This window comes from Terrapene carolina, unplaced genomic scaffold (assembly GCF_002925995.2).
Source record: "Terrapene carolina triunguis isolate 2854851 unplaced genomic scaffold, T_m_triunguis-2.0 Scaffold210, whole genome shotgun sequence".
NCBI lineage: Eukaryota > Metazoa > Chordata > Testudines > Emydidae > Terrapene > Terrapene triunguis.
The window spans coordinates 8,443,218-8,468,681 of record NW_020664561.1 but is presented as its reverse complement, the minus strand read 5'-3'; the positions used below and the strand labels follow the sequence as shown (position 1 = coordinate 8,468,681).

Below are 25,464 nucleotides of genomic sequence, written 5' to 3'. Positions count from 1 at the left end.
GTGTGTGTGTGTGTGTGTGTGTGTGTGTGTGTGTGTGTGTGTGTGTGTGTGTGTGTGTGTGTGTGTAAAGAATGAGGAAGTGAAGCACTCGGAACGTGCAGTCATTTGACTAATACTGTGTGTATGACTAGTCCTGAGAGTTTTTCCTCCCTTTCATTGGTCTTAAAATACAGTAACCACGCAGTAATATTCCAAGCATATTTGTGATGGTTATGGAGTTCCACAAGCGAAGGTAAGAATCTCTTCTCTTAGCATCTCCTCTTCGTACTCTTCTCCCACCTCCCCCACATCCAAAAATTGTTTGTGATCAGAAGTAAGCTTTCATTTTCAGATGCTATTCTGCAGAGCTGGGTGTGGAAACATTGTGTAACATAATTTTCCCTTTTCATGAATGTTGCAGTTGGCTGCTCTGTGCGTTCTTAAAAAAGAAAAAGCTGCACAGTTTTGAACTGTATCTAAATAACCATTTTCTTCTGGCTGGTAAAGGAGTCAGGTAAAATATTTATAATTTCTCTTTACCCTTTAAAAGAAATGTAAGGTTTTTATAAAACTTTTTAAAAATGATCATGAGGGGAAGTGAAAGAAAATATTGCAGTGCATTCATAATACTTTTTGCTAGATAGGCCAAACTCAGAACAGTTCTGTTAACGGATAACTTATTTTAATGTAAAGTGCTGGTGAAAAGTGAGTCATTGACAGGCTTGTAGAATGAAGTCCTCTCACCTTGGGTCCTACATGACAGTAGCCGTGCAAGCTCCCCCATGTTGTTCTCCTACTAGGTTGCAGCCTTGTCCTGGAGGGTCCAAAGAAAGTGGTTTATTCTGTAAGCTCCTTAAACCCTTGTTCTCTGTGTGCTTGTGGGGTGTCTGTCTGTCTGATAACTCTTTCCCACTGGGAACTGGCCTGAGACAAGCAATTCATTTTGCCTGAGCCACCAACTTGTATTTATTTTTAATAATCCTGAGTGTAGGAGGAATATAATAATTGAATAATCCAGAGGATCTGCTCCACCAACTGAGGGGAAGGTGCAGCAAAATTCATGCATCTTCCATCGGGTAGATTTATCAGAAGTTCCCACAACATGGGATGAATAAAGGCAACAGGAAACATACCTGGAAAATTATTCTTCAAGTGGATAGAAAATATAGTTTGACAACCTTATCATCTTCCCTTACCTATGCTACTGTTGAGGAATAGCAATTTTCAAAGTTAATGCCATGTTATTAACTACTTGCAAAATATTAAATTAGAGTAGCCAGGAGCTGTGTCCATGTAAACCGATGAAATGGTAATTAGGATTTTTGTGGGGTACAGAGTTGGAGTTTGAACTGGCAGTGAATAAGAGTATTTCTCTCAGGTTGATTTGCAGGATCCTAGTTGAGCTTGGGGATTGAGCCTTATAGATAGAACCCCTGTATTTTGCAAATGTGAAATAAACCTTTAAAAAAAAAAAAAAAGTATAAAATGAAACTCTGCTCAGGTTTGGCTCAGCCACCGCTCCATCATGAGGGGAGTGACTGGTTAAATTTGAGGGAGTGGCATTGTGACTTGGCACAGGGTCTCATTGGCCTTTGGGTTTGGCTGGCCACTTCTCCTTCGTGATGGAGGGGCAGCAGGGCCAGACTTGAGTGTTGCTGCAACTTTGTGCACCAGGTTGCAATGCCCAGGGCGAGGAACCAGGCTGAGTCTCATCAGACAGGAGTTACAGCTGTGGGGTGGGTTTTCTCTCCAGCCTCCTTCCCCCGGGCCTCCACTTCTCACCAGGCTGGGGCAGGACCTATCTCCCCCTCCACCTTCAGGGTAAAAATCTCCCCACACCAAACCACACACAACTATTAAAAAAAAAAAAAAAAAAAATTCCATGAGCTCTACTTATAGATCTCCAGTCTCCCCTCATTCCTATTGTTGGAGTGGGGAATCAAGCCATGAATTGTTGAGGCATTCCCTGGCCTCTAGCATCTGCTTATGTTTAAGGCAGGCCCTGAGCTATGATGAATAATCTTAGGTGGCAACATTTGTTAGTAAAGACTAGGAAGAACTATGATAAACTCTAGTAAAAAGTGGTAATTGGACAACATCAAAGCTGGTGAACTTCATGATAGACAGGAGCAAATCACTGTATACCAGAAGGAATAATTTGAAACAATTCATATCCAGTTGGCTTATGAATCTGTTGTAACCTCTTGGCAGTGGGGAAAAGATCCAAAAGTCTGCTCAGTGGCCAAAACTAAATACTTGAGATATTAGGTTGTACTAAGGGTTAGACAAAAGTATTACACTGTTTATAGCTGCACTATGTACACTGGACAGGTGGTCTCACACCCTGAATACTTCATTAGGTTTTATTTGCTTCATTTTAAGAGACCTAGCAAAAATGGAAAAGATTTAGGAGAAAGCAACAAAAATTATTGTAGAGACCATGGAGAATTCTCTATAAAAGATCAAGATGATGATGATGATGATGATATTATTAAGACTGAGGAAAATTATTTAGCTTGGAAAGGAAAAGATTATCAAGATGTTGGACATGGTATATAAAGATTAAGCTCTTTGTAGCTGCAGATCATGAAAAAGTGAGTAGTAAGATCTGGAGGCACAGACAGGGAGCCCAGGAAGCTTGCTGTAAACTCTGTTTAACTTTCACTAAAGCTTTGAGTTAGTGATCAGAGTATAGAATAATATGGTTTGAGTGGAGGTACTGAATGGAAGTACTGAAATATTCAACAATCTCTTCATTCTGGGCTGCTGTTTTTCTTTTCTTTTGTTTGAATCCAGTATCCCTAAGTAAATGTAGTTGCGGGGGTCCAAGGAATCTCCTGTCCTTCCATGCACCCACTTCCTCCTCTTATGAGGATTGCACCTGTTCTACTCTTCAATGCAATTTTACTTTTTAAACTCTGGTGTAGAAGCATGAAACTGACCAGAATTTCCTTCTATTCTGAGTTGGTTCTGCTTTTTCTGGTGCTGTACAGCAAGAGCTTTGGGCAAGAACATTAGCACAAGTATGATTCTAGTCAGGAGCCAGAGATGCAAAAAAGAAAGATGGTGTGAGGTGAGTCCATGAAGGAGGGACAGACACACAAGGGTGGGACCATGCTCATCAATAAAGTGACATTGCATCTGAGTTCATGAGCAAGTTTGGGGGCTGGCGGGGAAGAGGACAGTAAAACTCACTAATGTAACTTGCTAGGAATCACCTTGCCCCAAATGAAAGACCAGCAGATTGCCAAGTGAGCTACCTCTAGCTCTTCTCAGCTACTAAGAAGGTCACTGATGTGTGGCTTTTCAGGGAGAGTAAAGTGAGTAGTCCTGGAAACCGCATAATAAGAATAACTCCATGCAGCCCGCACTAGCGCTCTCCAACTCTTGTATTTGGTGGAACATGAATTTGTCTGAAATCCATTTTGTAGTTTCTGATATGCAATGCGTAAAGTCTTTATCTCCTGCTATCACTATTCTGATTACTTGTGGTAAAGAAGGGAGAGACCAAAATAGAGCCTGAAGAGAAACTGGCAGAAATAAGATGTTGAGGATGTGGGTGGTGGGTGAAGAGAATGCATAAAATCCATATAGTGGGAAGACTGAGAAAGAAGGGACTATACTGATTTTTAGCAGGAAGTTTGTACAGTAATTCCTCGCTTAAAGTTTTAGTTATGTTCCTGAAAAATGCTGCTTTAAGCGAATCCAATTTCCCCATAAGAATTAATGTAAACGGGGGGAGGGGGGTTAGGTTCCAGGGAATTTTTTTCGCCAGATAAGACATATACATATATACATACATACACAGTAGTATAAGTTTTTTAAACAAACAGTTTAATACTGTACATAATGATGATTGTGAAGCTTGGTTGAGGTGGTGAAGTCAGAGGGGGGGATATTTCCCAGGGAATGCCTTACTGCTAAATGCACCGCATGAACTAGCACTTGGCTGAGCCCTAAAGGGTTAACACGCTGTTAATGGAGAGAGGGGAGACAGCATGGTAGAGAGAGACAGAGACACACACCCTGTGTGAGAGAGAGAGATTGCCCCTTTAAGTACGCTGACCCCACTCTTAAGTACACTACCTTTTTAAGTAGATCAGCAAGTTGAGACAGCAGCTACTACCAGCAAGCTCCCTCCGTTCTGAGCTCTGTCGTGTCCCCCGTCTGTCCCCCCTGCTCTGTGAAAATAAGGTACAGTACAAGAGCAGGGGGAGGGGGACACCCTGACATTAGCCCCCCTCTTCCTTCTCCTGCACAGCAAGCAGGAGGCTCCTGGGAGCAGCTCCAAGGCAGAGGGCAGGAGCAGCACATGGCAGTGGGCGGAGGGACCGCTGAGCTGCCCGGCAATTGATAGCCTGCTGGGCAGCTGCCGCACAGGGAACTTAGGGGAGCGGGGAGCTGATAGCGGGGCTGCCGGTCCACCCTGGTTCCAAGCCCCCACCAGCTAGCTCCAACGGGCTGCTCTTTCTGCAAGCAGTGGACAAAGCAGGCTGCCAAACAACGTTATAAGGGAGCATTGCGCAACTTTAAACGAGCATGTTCTCTAATTGATCAGCAACGTAACAACGTTAACTGGGATGACTTTAAGTGAGGAGTTACTGTATATGAATATTTGTCAAGGGCTTCTGTGCATTTCCAGTTACTAGATTTGTTGCTTCTGGCACTGAGCTGCACAATTGTGTAGACAAGCAATATCCTTGGTGAAAGTGCTGTGCTGACATAGTTGGCTCTGTAGAAGGGAGTGCACCCCCAACCACCTTAATTCCTTTGTCACAGAGAGCTACAGAACAACCTGGTATTCACAAGCTAGTTATAGTGTTGTTTGTTTAATTATACTGTATTATAAAGGGGCCTTTCACCTTAGGTTAACTCTGAGGCTGTGGTAAGTCCCAAACTCCACATGAGGTTAAAAAGATGGGCATCTTGCTGAGCTATATATTTCAAGATAGATACCCACGTTAGCTGTCTTGTGTGCTTGAGAGAAACCAACATCATATCCCAGCGCATGATCTGCTGTGCCTTCACTCCCTGACAAGGAAGAATAGACATGCCCTTGACTTTCTTCAACCTGCTGTTTCTATCACTCCTTTGGGAGTAAGAAGGCCAGTCTCTGTGCTGAGGTCTTCTGAAAAGAGACCTGAGACATGCCCTGTTGCTCTAGTCTTGGTGCTGCCCTTGATGTTATTGGGCCCAGGAAGTGTCTCTCCAAGACAACAGTTGGCCGGGGTCAAGCTTCCCATCTGTCACCATCCAGTGTTGCAAGCTCCATCCCCAAAAAAGTCTCCCATATTGCGCCATCGGCACAAAAGGTTGTTCCATGTCATTAGAGTTGACAATGCTCTATGCCACAAGTGAGATGCAAGACTCCTGAGTTCCTGTTGAACCAATTAAGCAGGGTGGATTGATTTAAATCAAAGCAATTTAAATCACCAATTTTAATAATGGTTTAAATCGGCAAGCAGAAAAACTTATTTTAAAGCATCAATTTTAATCTCATTTTGCATTTGTACTTTAGTTATTTTCCGAGAAGCTGATTCTCATTGATTAACCATTAAAACATGTTGATTTGCAACTAAATATAGCCTTTACACTAAATTTGGTGCTTTTTTGCTATCCAGGAGGGTATGCTATATATGTACACATTTAAGCAATTATATAGCTTAACTTATATTTATTCAGATTCTTAATTTTTGTACAATATTATGTTGGAAATTGGTGAAGGATGTACATGTATCTCTTTACTAGATACAATTTTTATTTATGATTTGTGTCAAGCTCTTTGGAAATTCAAATTCAACTAAATGCACAAAAATATCATTTTAAAATAGTTTTAGTTTAATAAAAAAAACATTTTACATGTGCTGGATAGATAAGAAAAATTTTATCAAAATGCTTTTCCAGATAAAAATAATTATTAAACCAAGTATTCTGTGTAGTTAATAAATGGAACTGCTTGTTTCTACATTACCATGTCCTTCAAGATTTTAGAATTAGATCTCATCCTCACCTTGTTTTTATTCATAGCGTGGAAGAGGACAAGCTTTTCTGCTTTTTTCACCTCCCAATTGATTTCTTAACTTTGAATGAACTAGTCACTGAACTGAAGTAGTTGAATAAACTGAAATGAAAATAGTTTTTCTCCACCTGCAGAAGAGGCTATTGCTGTCAAAAGCTGATTTAGCACTTCAAACTCTGGTTCTAGGTACTTTGCCAGTGACTTCACCCAGTTCAGTAGTTTCACTTTCTTTAAAACTTGCCAGCACACATGTACTGCTTATTTTTAAATTAATGTAAATGATTTTAATAGATTATAATTTTAGGGCTTTTAGTATAGGTTGCCATAATTTCAAATCGGTTATTTTTAAAAAATCATATTTTAAACAGAAAAAAAAATCTAATTTAAGTTAATTTTTTTAAAAATCAGATTTAAAGATTTTTATCCACCCTGCTACTTGGGGTAAGAGAAAAGAAAGAACATTCAGATCCTTAAAAGGATTCTAAGGAGAGAGAAAAAGGCATTGTTTTCCTTTATTACCACTGATGCATGTTGCCTTTGGTCCTTCCTTTCTAGTCTTGGCATATCATTTGGTTGGTACCCCTCCTCAGCGCCAGGCCTTGGTGCTAATTAATTTAGATACTTTACCAGTGCATATACCACCAGTCTCATTGCTATCACCTTTCTTGACCAGGGGACCAGCTCTGAGCCTTTTGGCTACTTATCTGCTGAGGGGGAGGCTCACGGGAGGGGGGAGGCAGGTGGAGGCCAGGGACCCATCCAACACTCCCCTGCTCCCTGACTGCCTCCCCCCCCGGACTCCGCTCCCATTGGCCTCCAGCAGCCAGAGCCCTCCCCTGCTCCCCCCTCCCTCTGTCTGCAGTCCTGTGCAACACACAAACCGACCCACCGGGCAGCGTGTTTTGCCTACACGTGGAGCCAGAATGGTAAGTGGAGTCCGGGGGGGGGCAGTCAGGGAGAAGGGGAGTGTTGGATGGGTCCCTGGCCTCCACCTGCCTCCCCCCTCCCGTGAGCCTCCCCCTCCCTGCCTGCCTCTCCCTTGCCTGCTTGTACTGCCAGAGCCAGCAGCAACTGCTGTCTGCTGACCCCGGGTCCTAGTGCCCCCATCCACTAATGGGAAGAGAGGCTGCCCTTACCCTGCCCTTCCACCCTAGCCCTGAGCCTCTCCCAACGCCCCAAACCCCTCAGCCCCAGCCCTCATCCCCCCCCGCACCCTAATTCTCTGCTCCATCCCTGAGCCCTGATCCCCCCCGCACCCTAATCCTCTGCCCCAGCCCCGAGCCCCCTCCTGCATCATGAACCCCTCATCCTCTGACCCACAGCTCTCACCCCTGCATCCCCTCCTATCCCCAAACTCCCTCCCAAACCCCCTCCCCCTTCCCACACACCCCTCCTGCCCTCAAACTCCCTCCCAAAGCTTGCACCCCTCCCTTTGCACCGCCTCCCACCCCCAAACTCCATCCCAGAGCCTGCACACCCACACCCTGCCCCAGCCCGGAGCCTGCACCCAGCACCCAAACTCTATCTCAGAGCCTGCACCCCTCCTGCACCCTAAACCCCAGCCCAGGACCTGCACCCCAGACCTTCTTCCCCCCCTCCCAGAGCCTTAGGCAGGTGGGGGGGGGGGTTCTGGGCACCATCAAAATTTCTACAACCCTGCCACCCATGCGAGTGGATAAGGGTCGGGGCAGTCAGGGGACAGGTAAGGTCCTAGGGGGGCAGTTAGGGTGGGGGTTCTCAGCAGGGGGCAGTCAGGTGACAAGAAGCAGGGGGGGTTGGGGTTCTGAGGGGGGCAGTCGGGGGTGGGAAGTGGGAGGGAGTGGATGTGGGCGGGGCTAGGGCGGGGCTCCTCCCCCCAGTGTCCTCTTTTTTTGATTGTGGAAATATGGTAACCCTAACTCTGCACAACAACATTTGTCACAGGTCTTAATCTGAAATACCCTCAAGGAAGAGGGGAATTTCAGCTGAATTTTGTAAGTGGTATTGTACCAGCCTTCCAAAACTACTATGGAAACTTACCAGCAGAGCCATAAAGTCTGCTTGCCCACCCTTTACCATGATGATGAAAAACAAGTATATGTTTTACTGTCCTGTTCTAGACAAGTGGAAGTTGGGGGGGATTGCAGCTTTGCTTCCATGGCTGTGGTTAGACAACTTTATCTGTATTTTATATTTCCTCTTTTGCCTATTGGCATATGTCAAGTCAGCACTTTCCTAGTGGGCAATCTATCAATTCAAAGTCTTTTTGCTTAGGCTGATTAGGAGCCACCCAAGTGTTTTCCTTTACTAGCATATGTGTATTTTCTTTTTCTTTCAAAACTCTGCAGTCTGGCCACAGAGATGGATGATTCCATGGCTATATTCTTAGTGTGGAAAAATGAAAGTTTTATATAAGAACCTTGTCAGGACAACTGATAAATGTCACCTGTTACTCCAGTTGTCTTGGGATAGCCAGGATCTTAAAAAAAAAAAAAGTACATGAGTCTGTAAATGTGAAAAAAAGTAGAATACAGGATAGGAATATGAATGCAAAATGTCCTATTGTTTCAAGTGTGAATTTTAATACTGTTTGGGTTGCTTTATGGAATGGACTCGTGGTTAAATCCCTTGGTAGAGAAGCCATTGTTAAAGTAGTATCACCCATTCCATTACAAGTCTTTTTTTAAAACTTTCTCACTGTCTAGGGAACAACTCTTTTGAGCCTGAAATTTCTCATGTTTAGTTTAATGCCATAGATTTGATTAAACAAACAAACAAAAAAGCTATAAAATAACTTGCCCATATTGTTCTTGAATTGTATACATTATTTTGGGAAATGAATTCTTCTGGCTTCTTAAATTTCACTTTTTTTCATAGAATATCAAGGTTGGAAGGGACCTCAGGAGGTCTAGTCCAACCCCCTGCTCAAAGCAGGACCAATTCCCAGACAGATTTTTGCCCCAGATCCCTAAGTGGTCCCCTCAAGGATTGAACTCACAACCCTGGGTTTAGCAGGCCAATGCTCAAACCACTGAGCTATCCCTCCCCCCCCCTTTTGATGGAAAGGAACTTCAAACAGCTGGCACTTACACGTTCAAACTTCATACTACTTTATGGGAAATAGTGCATATATTAGATTTCACTTACTTTTTGTCTTGCTTCCTGCTTCTGTCGAAATCTTAAAGTATAGTGATACCCTACAAAAGCTGGCTTGGTTAACTAAGCGTGACTCTACAGGTGTCTGAGATTAGACGTACAAACAAATGATAGGAAGCAAATTCCCTGTGATGTTTATAGTTGGTTTGTATGGTACACGTGAATCAATGATTATTTTTCGTAGGTTTAATGATATGCTAGTCCTGTAAGAAGTAGAACAATTTGCTTTGCGTGTCTGTTACTAGCAGGCTTGTTTTTCAAGGACTGATGGATGAAATAGAAATGTGTTTATTCTGGGGTATGGAGGTTATTTTAAAAACAAGTTTCCAAATTCTCGCTCCATAGGTTGGTAAGGTTTTGGAGTTTGGCATAGGCAAAGCCTCCAGCTAGTGCCTTGTGGTGTTCAATAACAGCCTCATTAACAGACTGAGTTGTATTGTTTCCTATCCACTCCTCCTTGGCTGGTAAGATAGTGGCCACACTTTAAGGCTTCAAGTGTGGAGAAAAATGTGACACTTCTGGGATGTACACAGTTGTTAAACTTTTTTTTTTTTTTTTTTGGTCTGAGTGCTTGCAATGGTATGATACTATTGACTGAACCAGTCTTCTTCATATGTGCTACTGGTAGTCTTGGCCATGGTTTAACTGGTAACTTTCTTTGATCAGGTAGGATAGTTGTGAACAACAGTTACACTAAACTCTGGGACACAAACTTAACTAGGTTTTTCAGACAAAATATTTTGATTAGTTGTGAATGTTTTCAGAGTACCTCTGATTAAAACAAGTTCTAATTTGGAGGCCATTAGTCATGTCTCCCATTTAAAACTGTGTACTTTTTAAGTAAAAATGCCCAATTTACTAATGTTTGACAAATGGCTACTACTCAGCATGCATAGTAACTTTCTATTTGAATATATTCTAGCAAACAAGTATGCTCCTTCCTGATTGAAGGGAAAACCAATGCAGTGAGGAAATGATTTTCAAGGTTCCAAGGAGTAATTATAAATCAGGAGAGGAAGGGGGAAAATACTCTTACAAAAATACTAGAGTTGTGTATAATAGAAATAAAAAGTTCTTTTTGAAAATCCTGTTTAGAATGGAACTAAATCCATGCAGCCACACTGGCTTTTGATAACTTTTGGTAGAAGATAAATTTCAGACTGAAGACATTTGTAGTATCTCGTTTACAGTGCTTTTTCCGTTATAAAGATTACTCGAATCATTTGTTCTTATTCATGTTTAGTCTGTTACCTTGTTTCTCATAGCATACATGATGCAGTTTTGTTTATTTTCTTCTGTTTAATTTTTTTTCACAGCAAGGGGATATTTTATCTTATACTTCCTTACACTTATCAGCATTCATTTCCTCTTTTGGCATTCAGATCATGATGTGATGTAACAGAACATAGTAAGAAAGACTTCCCAGGTTATATTTCCTTGAAATATTTAAATGGAATCTGTTAGAGCAGTAGGAAGTATCTGTGCTGCATTTCTTAAAATATAGAAAGGCCCCGTGTTGTGGCAATGGTTCTTTCAACGAAGAAGGGTTGGATGTGCCTCTCTTGGAACTACAATAGTCACTGTCCCTCATTGTGGTCCAGAGTTGGCTTCCTGAAGAATCCTCTTTTCACTGCCTCTCAGGGTTCATTGATTTAGTTCCTAAGGCCAGGGACACACAATAAGGATTCCCTTACTTGCAGCACACTGTCTCCATCAGTCTGTAGAACAGTTGTCACCAACCCATCGATTGCAATTGACTGGTCGATCCTGGAGCCTCTGCCAGTCAATCGCCATCTCCAGGTCGCTAAAAGTCCAGCGGGGCTCAGGCAGGCTGCCTGCCGTGGCCCCACACTGCTCCTGGAAGCAGCTGGCTGCTGGCACGTCTCTGTGGCTCCTGGGGGGGAATGAGGGGTGGCTTTGCGTGCTGCCCCCAGCACTGTCCCCACATCTCTCATTGACCGGTTCCTGTCGAACGGGAGCTGCAGAGTCGGTGCTTGTGGGCGGGGGCAGCGCACGGAGACCTGCTGCCTTCCCCCCCCCCCCCCCCCCCCCCGCCGTGCCAGCAGCCAGCTGCTTCCGGGAGCAGTGTGGGGCCATTGCAGGCAGGCAGCCTGCCTGAGCTCCGCTGCACTACCAGCTGGGAGCTGCCTGTGGTAAGCACCTCACATCCCCTCCCATGCTCCAGTCCGGGGCCCACTCCTGCACCCAAACTCCCTCCCAGAGCCCGCACCCCTCACTTACACCCCAACACTGTGCACCAGCCCAGAGCCCCCTCCTGCACCCAAACTCCGTCCCAGAGCTTGGACCCCTCACTCTCTCCTGCACCCCAACCCCCTGCCCCAGGCTCAGGCTCAGCCTGGAGCCCCCTCCCACACTCCGAACCCCTCGGCCCCAGCCCAAAGCCTGTACCCCTTGCCCAAGCTCAGTAAAAGTGAGTGAGGGTCTCATACACCTCACACCCCCTTCTCTCCCCAATCCCTTGCCCTGAGCCCCTTCCTGCACACCGCACCCACTCTCTCACTCCCTCCTGCACCCCAACCCACTACCCCGGCCCTTCATACAATTTCCCCACCCAGATGTGGCCCTCGGCCCAAAAAGTTTGCCCACCCCGTTCCAGACCAAGGCTTTTTCTCCAAATGCATGCATTAAGGTATCGCATATGTGTTAAATGACCAAATTAGACGACATTTTTCCGTAAGTGCGGGTTTGCGTAAGTCGGGTTTGTGTAACCTGGGGAGCGGCTGTATATTGATTTGCTCAATTTGTTTTTCATGATCTTTATCTTTCTTTGCAAATATCAATTTATCCAGCTTTATTCATAAGGTAGATATAATCATTCCCATTTTTACAACTATGTAAAAACTGAGAGGTTTATGGGACTTGGCCAAGGTCAGGGCCAAGCTGCCAGTAGAACAGAGGTCATGACTCAAAGTCCCCTGTTCTAAATACTGAATTGCACTCCCACTTCAACTAGGCCAGTCCATCTTCAAGAATTAGATTAATAACATAAAGGATTTAAAATACCTTTTGCAATACAGAGGGCTAACTTCATTTCTCTCTCTCTCCTTCCAGGATATGTTTCACACTCTGTGCTGGCTGTCTGTACTTACAGAAGATATTTAAAAACAAACATTTTTGTCAAAGATTTTGATTCCAGTGGAATCTGTGCTTTAGATTTTGTCTTGTGAATTAACTTCTGAAACAATGCCTGTACAAGCTCCACAATGGACGGATTTTCTCTCCTGCCCAATTTGCACACAAACTTTTGATGAAACGATCCGGAAGCCCATCAGCTTGGGCTGCGGCCACACTGTCTGCAAGATGTGCCTCAACAAGCTCCACCGTAAGGCATGCCCTTTCGACCAGACCACTATCAATACAGATATTGATCTCCTCCCTGTGAACTCAGCCTTGTTGCAGCTAGTGGGTGCTCAGGTAACAACGCACATTTTTCTTTTTTGTTCTTACTTAGTTTTTCCTTGCATTTTTTTAAGGCAAGAACAAGTGAATGAAAATTGTGGGACTAATGATGGTTGCTAGATGGGTGTAGAGCAGAGAAACACCTGTGTGACTTTACCAGTTGCAGGTTTCGGGCCTGCAATGTGCTGAGGCAGTATTGCTTATTATAGTAATTCTTAACCTTATTCTACCTGGGGCTTAAATCATTCCTGATTTCTTTCTGTGGCCAACACAAGCCCATGGTACTTTGTAGTCATAAAGGATTGGGGTCATTCCAAAATCTGTCTGGCTTCTGAGTGGTGAGCCAGGGTGGTGGGAAGGAAGGGCCTGGATGGGTGTTGCACGGAGAGAATGCTGAGGATGGGTAGGGGATTTTTCCTTTTCACCTCTCCTATCCACCCATTTCTTATTTCTGTTTAGGAAGCAGCAGAAAGTTGCTCCTGACATGCCCTTTCCCACTAAGAGAAGATGAGGAGCTGCAGTTGTGATAGTAGAGTGATTTGTGTGTGCGTGTGTGTGTGTGTGCTGATGAGCTGCATTGCAGTTGCATAGAAGTTGGAGGGGGTGCAGCTACAGAAGGAGGGTGAAGGGAGCAGATTGCTCCTTTTCACTGGCTCCTGCCATGTACTAGAGTCTATGGGATTTTGCTACATTTTTTTCTTTTTGGTTTCTCAGCTGGTGTACCCACTTATGGGTTTCCTATTAGTATCTGTTAATTACATCAGAAGACTAAAAATCAGGTTCTCTGAATCATTGGCAAAGTCAGGAAATCTGGGGTGCTGGACAAGTTGCTTACTCCATTGCTGGCTCTGTTTCCCTTTCTGTAACATGTATGCTGCTACTTCAGAAAAGCTGTCGTTAGGCTTCATTAATGTTTGCAAAGCACATTAAAGGATTTCAATCTTTTTTAGTTGTATAGGAACTAGAACTGTCAAGCGATTTAAAAAAATTAATCGCGATTAATCGTGCGATTAAAGAATTCGCGATTAATCGTGCTGATAAATAATAGAATACCATTTATTTAAATATTTTTGGATGTTTTCTACATTTTCAAATATATTGATTTCAATTACAAAACAGTACAAAGTGTGTACAGTGCTCGCTTTATATTTTTGATTATAAGTATTTGCACTGTAAAAGAACAAAAGAAATAGTATTTTTTAATTCTCCTAATAAAGTACTGTAGTGCAATCTCTTTATCGTGAAAATTGAACTTACAAATGTAGAATTATGTACCAAAAAAACCACACTCAAAAATAAAACAATGTAAAACTTTGGAGCTTGCAAGTCCACTCAGTCCTACTTCTTGCTCAGACAAACAAGTTGGTTTACATTTGCAGGAGATAATGCTGCCCGCTTCTGCTTTACAATGTCACCTGAAAGTGAGAACAAGCATTCTCCTGGCTCTGTTGTAGCTGGCGTTGCAAGGTATTTACGTGCCAGATATGCTAAACATTTGTGTGCCCCTTCATGCTTCAACCACCATTCCAGGGGGCACATGTCCATGCTCGATAACAATTCAAAGCAGCGTGGGCCGACCCATGTTCATTTTCATTATCTTATTCAAATGCTACCAGCAGAAGGTTGATTTTTTTTCTTTTTTGGTGGTTCGGGTTCTGTAGTTTCCACATTGAAGTGTTGCTCTTTTAAGACTTCTGAAAGCATTCTCCACACCTCGTCCCTCTCAGATTTTGGAAGGCACTTCAGATTCCTAAACCTTGGGTTGAGTGCTGTAGCTATCTTTAGAAATCTCACATTGGTACCTTCTTTGCGTTTTGTCAAATCTGCAGTGAAAGTGTTCTTAAAACATACAACATGTGGTGGGTCGTCATCCGAGACTACTATAACATGAAATATATGGCAGAATGCGGATATAACAGAGCAGGGGACATACAATTTTCCCCCAAGGAGTTCAGTCAAAAATTTAATTAATGCATTATTTTTTTTAATGAGCATCATCAGCATGGAAGCATATCCCCTGGAATGGTGGCCAAACCATGAAGGGGCACACGAATATTTAACATATCTGGCATGTAAATACCTTGCAATGCCAGCTACAAAAGTTTCAGAGTAGCAGCCGTGTTAGTCTGTATCTGCAAAAAGAACAGGAGTACTTGTGGCACCTTAGAGACTAACAAATTTATTTGAGCATAAGATTTCGTGGGATACAGCCCACTTCATTGGATGCACTATATGTTCCATTATATGCATCTGATGAAGTGGGCTGTAGCCCACGAAAGCTTATGCTCAAATAAATTTGTTAGTCTCTAAGGTGCCACAAGTACTCCTGTTCTTCTAGCTACAAAAGTGCCATGCAAATGCCTGTTCACTTTCTGGTGACATAAATAAGAAGAGAGCAGCATTATCTCCTGTAAATGTAAACAAACTTGTTTGATTTAGTGATTGGCTGAACAAGAAGTAGGACTGAGTGTAAAACTTTAGAGCCTAAAAGTCCATTGTTTTGTTTTTGAGTGCAGTTATGTAACACACAAAAAATCTACATTTGTAAGTTGCACTTTCAGGATAAAGAGATTGCACTACAGTACTTGTATGAGGTGAATTGAAAAAATACTATTTTTCTTTTGTTTATCATTTTATAATGAAAATATTTGTAATAAAAAAATCTACACTTCGATTTCAATAACACAGAATACCATATATATGAAAATGTAGAAGAACATCCAAAATATTTAATACATTTCAATTGATATTCTATTGTTTAACAGTGCCATTAAAACTGCAATTAATCATGATTAATTTTTTTAAGTTAATCGCGTGAGTTAACTGTGATTTAATTGATAGCCCTAATAGGAACATTCATGTAAGTATTGTGAATTTTCCAGGCCTGGGCATTTCCTGAAAAGGATGCATCAGTTGTGGCCAAATATCTGGATTTATGATGGTGATTCTTGCAGGGAGTGCTGTTGCGCAAATCAAGACCATGGCTACAAGAGTGGAAAATATAGTGAATGCCACTTTCAAGTTTTCATCTTTCCATTGGTCTAGAAAACTAACATTTGATGATGATAGACCTTCCAAGGTAGACTTTTAAACATGAGTGCTGGGTGTTGCCGAGTGTGTTGGGAGGCTTTCAGGTGAATTGATCAGACAATAAAGGGACAGGTGGTGGTGTGTGTGTGTGTGTGTGTGTTTGTTTTAAGAGGAAACTTTAATGACTTTTGCTTGTGCTTTATTTTATTTTAAATCCTTCACCAAAAACAAAATCCTTTTTGATGAGAGGGAAAATTGCAGTGTCCTGACCACTTAAGTATTAAAGATTCCATTGCAATCTTTGCTAGATTTAAGGATGTTAAAGAAATTCTAGCTACAGTCTAATTGATTTATTGCTGTATAGTTTCAGTTGGATGAGGTATTTTAGAAAGGAAGGATGGTCTTGTGATTAAGGCACTGGATTGGGTTTCAGGAAATTGGGGTTAAATTTCTGACTCTGTGTCAGACTTCCTGTGTGAATTTGGGCAGTTGGCTTAATTTCTCTGAGCCCCTGTTCCATACTTGTAAAGAGGATGTTTTCTTTCTCTCCATCTCTTTTTAGATTGTGAGCTCTTCAGGGCAAGGACTGTCTGTCTCCATGCATATTTACAGTGCCTGGCACTAAGAGGTTGTGATCTTGGTTGAGGCTTCTAACCATTGCTGTAATACAATAACTGTTCTTAACTTTTGTCCTAAACATCAAGGAGGCTACCACTTTGCCCTAGTCTTTCTCAAATGCAGGGCACGTTGACTATTTAGAAAAAAGGCATTTGAGAGAGGCTACAAACACTTTGAGCTCTTTCATACTGAAAGGGTGTGTTCTCTTTGGCACATCTCCACAAAACTGAGCTGGGATCAACAAAACATAATTATGAAGTATATGTCACTCAGGAGTATTCTTGACAGCCTTCATAGTCTAATACTGCGCTGTTCTGGATTCCACTTCCCAGTTAACACTCTTTGCTTGACCCTCCCCCCACTTCTTGTAAATCTGAGTTTCAATCCCTGTACATCTAATGGCTCTAATGTCTTAAAAAGAGAAGCATGAAATCCAGAAAGCTGAAGTTTAATTGTAGAAGGAAATGATGCAGGAGACACTTAAAACTTGTATCTGGGGAAAAGGAGCCCCTTCTTTCAGTTTAGTACTTTTGTAAGGGATTACCAATTTATAACTGTTTATTTTCTTGGGTTCATTCCTGCATGTGTTTTTAAAAATAATAATTTTAAGAAGCAAAACTATTTTAAGGGGAGTAAAAGTAATGACAGGATTCACTTAAAGCAAATGGGTCACATTGGCCTGTTTGTGTACCAGCATCATTGGTGAAGTAAGCAGAACATTATGTGTTTCTGGGAATAATGTGCTAACTGATAGATACAGCCCAGGCATTAAAAGAACACTCTGGTTTTTTTGTTATACTTATTATGCTTTTGTGGTGGTAGAGAGTATAAATTTTGTTTGTTTGTTTTTTGTTTTTGTTTTAAAAACTTAAAATAGAGAAGAAATTCTTAAGGTGGTCAAAGTGGTTTATTTAAGTATCCCTTCAGTGCTTACTCTGATTAGCCATTTTAAATATCTACCAGACAGGTCTTTTGAGGTTGTGTAGTCCCTGCTTCGACATACAGTCTCTCTGCCCTCCTGCTTTTTTCTGACACACACGAAACTGCAATGTGCACATTCCAAACAGGTGACATCAAATGGCCAAAGTAAACTAGAATCCACATGTCAAGCGTTAAGTTTCTTATTCAGTCCAGTTCCCGATGGGCTAAGTATAGTTCCATGCACTAGATGTAGCAGGAATGAATGTGACAACATAGCAGGCGGGGTACACATAACGAATAGCTTTCTCTTCCAGATTAACGCCCTCTTTCTCCAGAGGTGGATTTTTTTTTTAAGTGTCATCAGTTAAATTGGTTGTACAGCAGGCCATGTCAGAAAAATGAAATGCTGTGTGTGAATGTAAAACTTTGTATGTTTTCACAAGCCCTGTGGAAGACAGTAAATGGGTAGAGTTCTACCCTCTTTGTTCAGAATGAAGCATTATAAAAGCTTTACTGCATGCAGTTCTTTCAGCATTTTGTGTTTAAAAAAACGTGCAAAATTGAAGTACAGAAATATTTAAAGAGAGAAAGATGTGCAACTAGAGAGCTCATACCATCATATTTGGAGGTATTGCATTGAAATTCATCATTAAGTTGAGCTCCTTTAAGAGGGAATTCTGTGCTGAGGAACGCTGCCTGGCACATTTCTGGAACTTAAAGCTTTGAGCAGTGTTTCTTGCCATAAACCAAAATGTGCATCTGTTTGAAAGGGGGGAGGAGTTAGAAGGAGAGAAAGGGAGGCTGACAGCTGGAATTGGAGAAAACTGGCTATGTCTTTGCTTAGTATATCTTTATTCTGTGCAATTAAACTCTTTTTTTAGTATAACAGTTATTGTAAAGCAGAGGTCCCCAAACTGTGGGGCATGCCCCCCTAGGGGGTACAGAGAAACGTTCAGGGGGCACAATGCGGCCCAGGCCATCCCCCACAGAAGATGGGGAGGGAGTGCCGCGCAGCTACCGGCCCCTGGGCTGCAGCTCCGTTCCTGGTCCCCACCCCCAGCCTCAGCCACCTTACCCCTTGTCCAAATCCAGTGGCACTGGAACATTTTTAATAGCGGGGATGCTGAAAGCCAGCCCCTTACCCCTGTCCGTGCCCCCCCCCCCTCCCCCAGCTGGGGCTGGGAGCAGAGCCATGTCTCTGGGAGGGGGAGACCTGGATAGGGGTAAGCGGGGTCAAGGCTGGGGCCAGCAGCTGAGGCGGCTGCAGTACCCCCCACACCCTTAGTACCCGTGCCTATGTCCACATCTCACCTCGGGAGCTGCAACCCCAGCTCCCAGTGGGTGGGGAGCATGGATGGGGTAAGTTGGGGTGTGACCCTGAAAAGTTTGGGGACCACTGCTGTAAAGGATGAGGCTGATACCCCTCCTCCAAAACAAAATTTTTTAATTATCAATTCAGAATCTTGTAGTTGCTCTCAGCCTGTATGAAATGTATCCTTAGCATTCTTTTTCAAGCCCCACCCCATATATTTCTTCATAACCAACTTCTGCCTGCAACTGCAGTTGCTTGTGCTTATGGACTACATTCCAGTGTCATTCTCAGTATTATTAATTGTAGGGGAAGATGCATGGAAAATAAAGGCATATTTAAAGCACCGAAATATCCTTCATATTTTGCCTGCCTTTCCTTAAACTAACTAGCTCTCTTGTAGGACTAGAGTATTACACAAGACTAGTTTGTATTGTGAGCCCTGGTGGGTTTGGGGAGGGGATGGGGAAATGAGGTGATAGAATGTTTTGATGAAGATGAAAATAAAGTAATGCTTCAGTGCTATCTATTTTGAGCATCTAAAGTACTTTGCAAGCACTAACGAATATAGGGTGTCACTCACTTTGTGAATAAAGTGGTGAATTGCTAATTTTGCAGATGGGGAACTCAAGGCACTCTGAGCATAAGTGACTTGTCTACACTGGCAATTAACAGCGCTGCAACTTTCTCGCTCAGGGGTGTGGGAAAAAACACACCCCTGAGCGCAGCTAATTGCAGCGCTGTAAAGTGCCAGTGTAGACAGTGCACCAGTGAATGTCTACACTGAAGCATTACAGCTGTGCCGCCTTAACGTTTTAAGTGTAGACTTGCTCTAACTCAAGTTTCCCTCAGTATGGAGCGTTACACTGTCTATCAAACTGCCAGGTTATCTCTCTCACATTTAGCAGTTACTTTGCAAAAAGTAAAAGTAAAATAAACTCTACATTTCAAGCTGAGCTTTCCAGTGGGAAGGGGAGAAACAGAGATTGAACGTCTAGGTATCACTTAAAAAAAAGAATCTTGGATTTAGAATTGTTCATTGTGTAGCTTTACTTGCCTTTGGGTAGCTTTTTTATGTTTGTTTTTTGTTGTTTGTTTTTTGTACTATTTGGGGCTGGGGAAAGCTTTCTGTTTGGTTGCCTAGACAGTCCTGGTCTCTCACTAGACCAGTTCTGCTGTGTATAGCATTCCTAACCAATGCTGTGAATGCATGCTAAATCTACCCTGATTCAGGATAATAATCCATTGCTGCCCGCTGTGTTCCTGTCTCACGCCTATTCCAAACCATCTTTCTGCTATATGTAATAATGTTGTTGCATTTCACGTTGTGCCATAGTCCCTAGATTGAGTGAAGCAGAGTTAAATGGAAACATGCACACAGTAATCTTACAGTAAGGATGCTGTAGAGTGCTAGCCTCAGCACAAATGTAGATAGATGCACATGGTTAGACCTAGACGTGTTCTGTTTGGGTACTTTCCCAGACAGAAGCAGATTGTTACAATGACATAGGTTTTGTGAGGGAAACATAGTATTAAAATGATGATTAATATTGAAGGTGTTGGTTAAACTGGTGTCTAGAGATTTGGGAGAAAGGCAGTCTGGGGTCGCTCTTATTGTAGGATTTTATGGTAGTGACCGCTGACTAAAGTGGTAAAAACATTTCATCCTAAAGCCCTCTTTCACTCAGATATGAAGGAAATTGTATGAGAAAGTTATAGCTAAGATTCTTGCTGGGAGGGGAGGAGGTAGATTGCAGTTCCAATATAGTAGTAGGTTTCAGAGTAGCAGCCGCAAAAAGAACAGGAGTACTTGTGGCACCTTGGAGACTAACAAATGTATTTGAGCATAAGCTTTAATATAGTAGTAGTAGTCTGAGGAAGCCTGGAGGCCAGGATTGAACTTGTTTTTAAAATTTAACTTGTCTTCTCAAGTGTGTGCGCACACACATTGTGGTGGTGGGGAAATATTAATTTTAACCTTATATGGAGGAGATGACACTGTTCTGCGTAAACTAGGAGAAGTTCAGCTCTATAAAACAGCTTAAATTTTTTTTATTTTAACCACCAAAAAAAAAAATTAATGCATTGTGAATGTTATGTAACTAAATACCTTTTTTGAATGCAAATGCAAACTTAAGTTGAGAAAACACATCATATTGTCAAAAATATTTGTGGACATCAGTATGATTATACACTAATATCTCATTCAGGTTTAAAGATCCTCCCCAATAAAGAAACTGTATCAAAGCCAGGAAAAAATTTCAGTGTCCCATGGGTGGTTTTGATTTCTGATGAATTAGCTGAAAAAAGAAATGAATGCCTCCTTCTAACACTTTTAAACAAAACAAAACAGCTAACCTATTGTGGTATTCGACTAATCGCTTATGCTGATAGTGGTGTGTGTACACGTAGCACAAAGTCACTAGTTGTTTACTGTGTTTATAATCTGGCCCTTTTTCCAAGTGTGGCCTGATACATGTGCTGTTATCATTATTTCCCTAAACTAAAAATGACAGTAGCCCTAAGTCAGTGGTTCTCAACCAGGGGTACACAGAGGTCTTCCGGTGGGGGTACATCAACTCATCTAGATATTTGCCTAGTTTTACAACAGGCTACATAAAAAGCAATAGAGAAGTCAGTACAAACTAAAATTTCATACAGATAATGACTTGTTTATACTGCTCTATATACTATACACCGAAATGCAAGTACAATATTTATGTTCCAATTGATTTATTTTATAATTATATGATAAAATGAGAAAGTAAGCAATTTTTCAGCAAGTGTGCTGTTACACTTGTATTTTCATATCTGATTTTGTAAGCAAGTAGTTTTTAAGTGAGGTGAAACTTGGGGTACGCAAGAGAAATCAGACTCCTGTAAGGGATACAGTAGTCTAGAAAGATTGAGTCACTGCCTTAAGTGATCCAAGTTAGGGGAGGAAATAAAGCAATTACATGTATTAGTTTGTGTGCTTCATCTTAGGCACAAGTCTAATGAGCAGTGCAGCAGTTTGACCATTTGACTTTCTATAGAAAATTTTAGAGCAGCCAAGTCCTCAATGTGGATCTGCAAATACCTGCAAACCAAACCAGCTGGTAGGTCTAATTTTAGGCCTACTAGCTTTGAGTGTCCCTTTCTAAATATCTTGCTTTAGCATCAAAGACTGATCACCAGTACATATGAAACTACTGGTGTGTTGCTTTAATATCTGATGTACTAGCTGGTGTTCCAGTAAATTATAAGTGTTCTGCTTTTATCATTTCAACCACTAAATCAAAATGGTTGTTGCCACACATTCCAAGTAAACTTGAAATCATTGCAAGCTTCGGCATTTCTTTTAAACTTCATTCTAAGGCATACATTGATTTGTGCCCCAAGCTCACTGAAGTGCCCTTGTGCTGCCGTATAATACAACTAGCTATGTAAAGAGAAACTGTTATATTGTGTGATGATGCTAAAAAGTCTGTTTAATACCAATCAATTTTTAAAAGCTTCAGGCTGAAAAAGCTTTTCTAGTGTTAAGAATACCATGAATGAAGTGAATTGTCAAGGGTTCTAAAACTGGAGCACGTTCCCACATTAATGTTGTGGAAAGGTTGGGTAGGTGGGCGTGAGAGAGTATTTGACACTGAAGAGCTTGGTATGGTGTTTTTGTGTGTCTGTGCATACTGTAGTGTGTAAGTTTACCTTCATCTGTTTTCAGGTTCCTGAGCAGCAGCCAATTACTTTGTGCAGTGGAGCAGAAGACACCAAACATTATGAGGAGGCCAAGAAATGTGTGGAAGAACTAGCATTGTACCTCAAACCACTCAGCAATGCGAGAGGTAAGTAAGTCTTGCACTGCCCTACTTCCTTGGAAGGGAGAACTGGCAACAGATAATAGTTCATCCCTTCTTTTAAAAAGACCTTACACCATCAAAATAATTCTAGTGAAACCTGCTTGAAAAAAGGTCAAGTCCTGTTAAAGAAATGGGTTTTGTAAGCACTAAAGCTATTTCTTCAGTACAAAAAGAGTAGAGGTTTGAGAGAGGGAGAGAGCATGATATCTTGCTGTAAAATCATAATGATACAAGTCTCTGGTAGCGAGATGTAGCGAGTCAAGGTCATCCCTATACTTTTGACCTCCACTAGCTACATTGAGGTAAGTCACCTGTGTCTTGTCTTAACTATCTCACAGTAAAATGGGGGAGGGATAGCTCCGTGGTTTGAGCATTGGCCTGCTAAACCCAGGGTTGTGAGTTCAATCCTTGAGTGGGCCTCTTGGGGATCTGGGGCAAAAATCAGTACTTGGTCCTGCTAGTGAAGGCAGGGGGCTGGACTTGATGACCTTTCAAGGTCCCTTCCAGTTCTAGGAGATAGGATATCTCCATTAAATTAAAAAAAAAAATTAAAAACTCCATTTTGTAGTGAAAATATAGCCTGAAACGGGTAAAATTTTGTTTGATGTCCCATGGGTCAATCCAGGAAAGTTGGACTTAATATTGCCCAACTAGCAGATGGGAACAGGAAGTCAAACAACTTCAATGTCATATTATAACAGGGTGGCTTGACTCTTAATGGCTGGAGGGCTGGAGCTAGCCAACACTGATTGCACATCTCCTTATATAGGATCTGGATCCATCTAAGTAATCCTGTTTGAACAATTGTAATAACAATAGACCTCTGTTATTTAAATATCTGTATGCTGGTCTAGGTAATTGTAAATGTCTATACGTTAGACACCTGCTAGCCAGAGATAGCTACGAAGGATGAGAGACAGAGAGATGAGGCCTCATCAGTGAGTCTGGGGTATAGTAGGTACTAGTAATACTTGGGTTTTTCTTTAGAGCAAACACATTTTTTGCCTTTTACTAAAGATTTCTATCAGGCTACTTTCTCTAGACCTGCTCAAGGGTTTCATCTTTCATATCTGCCTCTGGTTAAAAGGTTTTTGACAAATTTATCTTCACCCCCATTCTGAGTCTCCTGGCAAAGCTATGAGCAGCTGAAGCACTAAAGCTATCTAGTGAGTAGGGTTTTGTTTTTGTTTTTGTTTTTCTTCAAGCACTGCCTGAAATGAACCTTTCAAAGTTCACAGTGCATTTTTGACAGGTTTGGATGTAATGTTCAATGTACTAAAATGAAGTGCAGCAGGAGCTGGTTAGAAGATGTTTAAAGTGCAAAACACAGAAGTTGAAAGTTGGCTTGGCTAGAGGAATGTGATACCTATAGGGCATTTAGATAATCCTGCAGAAGGAGAAATTTAGCTCACTGTCTTTGTATGCTTTTTTTCTGAAGGTGTGGGTCTGAACAGTACCACTCAGAGTGTGCTAAGTCGCCCCATGCAGAGGAAGCTTGTAACGCTAGTTCACTGCCAGCTAGTAGAGGAAGAAGGGCGGATCAGGGCCATGCGTGCAGCACGGTCACTGGGTGAAAGAACAGTCACAGAGCTCATTCTTCAACATCAAAATCCCCAGCAACTCTCTTCCAACCTCTGGGCTGCAGTGAGGGCCAGGGGCTGCCAGTTCCTTGGGCCAGGTACGTACCAGTGAGATGACGAGTTCTTCTGCAGTAGCAGGATTCAGGGATGGCGGGGGAGGGAGGGGGGAAAGATGGCTGGAAACTACCTTGGCAGTGTTATTGGGCAGTGGCTTCTCTTCAGATATTTTGCAGTAGGTCTTCTGATTTAATGATAACTTTGAACTATTTTTATTGTCTTTCAAATATTTTTAGGGCTTATTCTGTCTTTTTGTTGTTTTTGCAAAGCTCAGAAAAATCTGATGTCTTTAGTTGTTGACATGAACAGAGAAGACTGAGTAGTTTACCTCATGGTGGATTTTAAAAATCACTAACTTTAACCATGGTTTAAATCAGCGAGCAGGAAACCTTCATTTAAGTGATTAATTTGCATTTGTACTTTAGGAAAGAGAAAAGAGAGGTTGATAACCATTAAAACATATTGATTTGCAACTAAATAAAGCTTCTACACTAAATTTGGTACTTCTTTTTGCTAGCCAGGAGAGCACACAATACTTATACATGGCTATATAAGCAATTATAACTAAGATTAAGATTTTTGTCATGGTTATTTTTAGTAAAAGTCAGGGACAGGCTGTGGGCAATAAACAAAAATTCACAGAAGTCCATGACCTGTCTGATTTTTACAAAAAATAATGGGCCGGGGGAGGGGCCTGACAGGGAATGACTGAAGCCTGGGGTTGGGGAGAGGGGCAGCACATTGCTGCTCCTGCCGGTCTCCCGCCATCCAGGGACTGAGGTGGAAAATGTCACAAAGGTCTCTGGAAGTCATGGAATCCATGACCTCTGTGACATAAGCTTATCCTTAATTGTAGCTAAATGTGCATATTCTTAATTTTTGTTTTTACTGTGTTAGAAAATGGTGAATGGTGCATTTTTTATGTAATAAATTATTTATTTTTTACTTGTGATTTGTGTACACCTGTATTTGGATGGAAATTAAAATAAAGTACATAATTTTTTTTAGTTAAATATAACTACCTTAATATGTTTGTATACATCAGAGAAAAGGATTATCAAAAAATTATTTGCATTTAAAACTGATTTATTAAACAAAGGAAGTATCTGTAGCTAGTGACTTGAACTGATTGTTTGTTTGTAGTCATCACATCCTTCAAGATTTTAGGACTGGTAGATTTCATCCTCCGGTACCTCATTTTTATTCATAGATTGGAAAAGGAAAACAAAGTTTCCTGCTTTTACATCTCCCAGTTTATTTCTCAACTTTGAGTCAACTAGTCAATGAATGGAACTAGTTGAAATAAACTGAATTAAAGTACTCTGTACCTGCAGACAAGGCTCTTGCTGTCGAAAGCTGGTCTAGCACTTCAACAAACTTCTGCGAGTTCAGTGATTTGACATTCTTTAAAACTTTGGCAGCAATCATTTAGTGGTTAAATTATTTTAATTTAGTTTAAATAATTGTAATAGATTAGAATAAGTTTAGGCCTCAATATAGGCTCTCATAATTAAACATTTATTTTAAATAAGTTTATTTTTAAAAGGAAACTTA

General features: G+C 41.7%; 1 protein-coding gene across 1 annotated transcript in view; it reads left to right on the top strand.

Moving 5' to 3' along the window:
* Positions 1-25,464, top strand: part of LOC113407201 (roquin-1) — a 100,416-nt gene that overhangs the window by 44,276 nt on the left and 30,676 nt on the right. The window contains exons 2-4 of the mRNA XM_026655359.1: positions 12,206-12,568; positions 22,138-22,258; positions 23,712-23,951. Of these exons, the coding sequence (XP_026511144.1) occupies positions 12,338-12,568; positions 22,138-22,258; positions 23,712-23,951 (592 nt within the window). The 5' untranslated portion in view covers positions 12,206-12,337. The remainder of the gene's footprint in view (positions 1-12,205; positions 12,569-22,137; positions 22,259-23,711; positions 23,952-25,464) is intronic.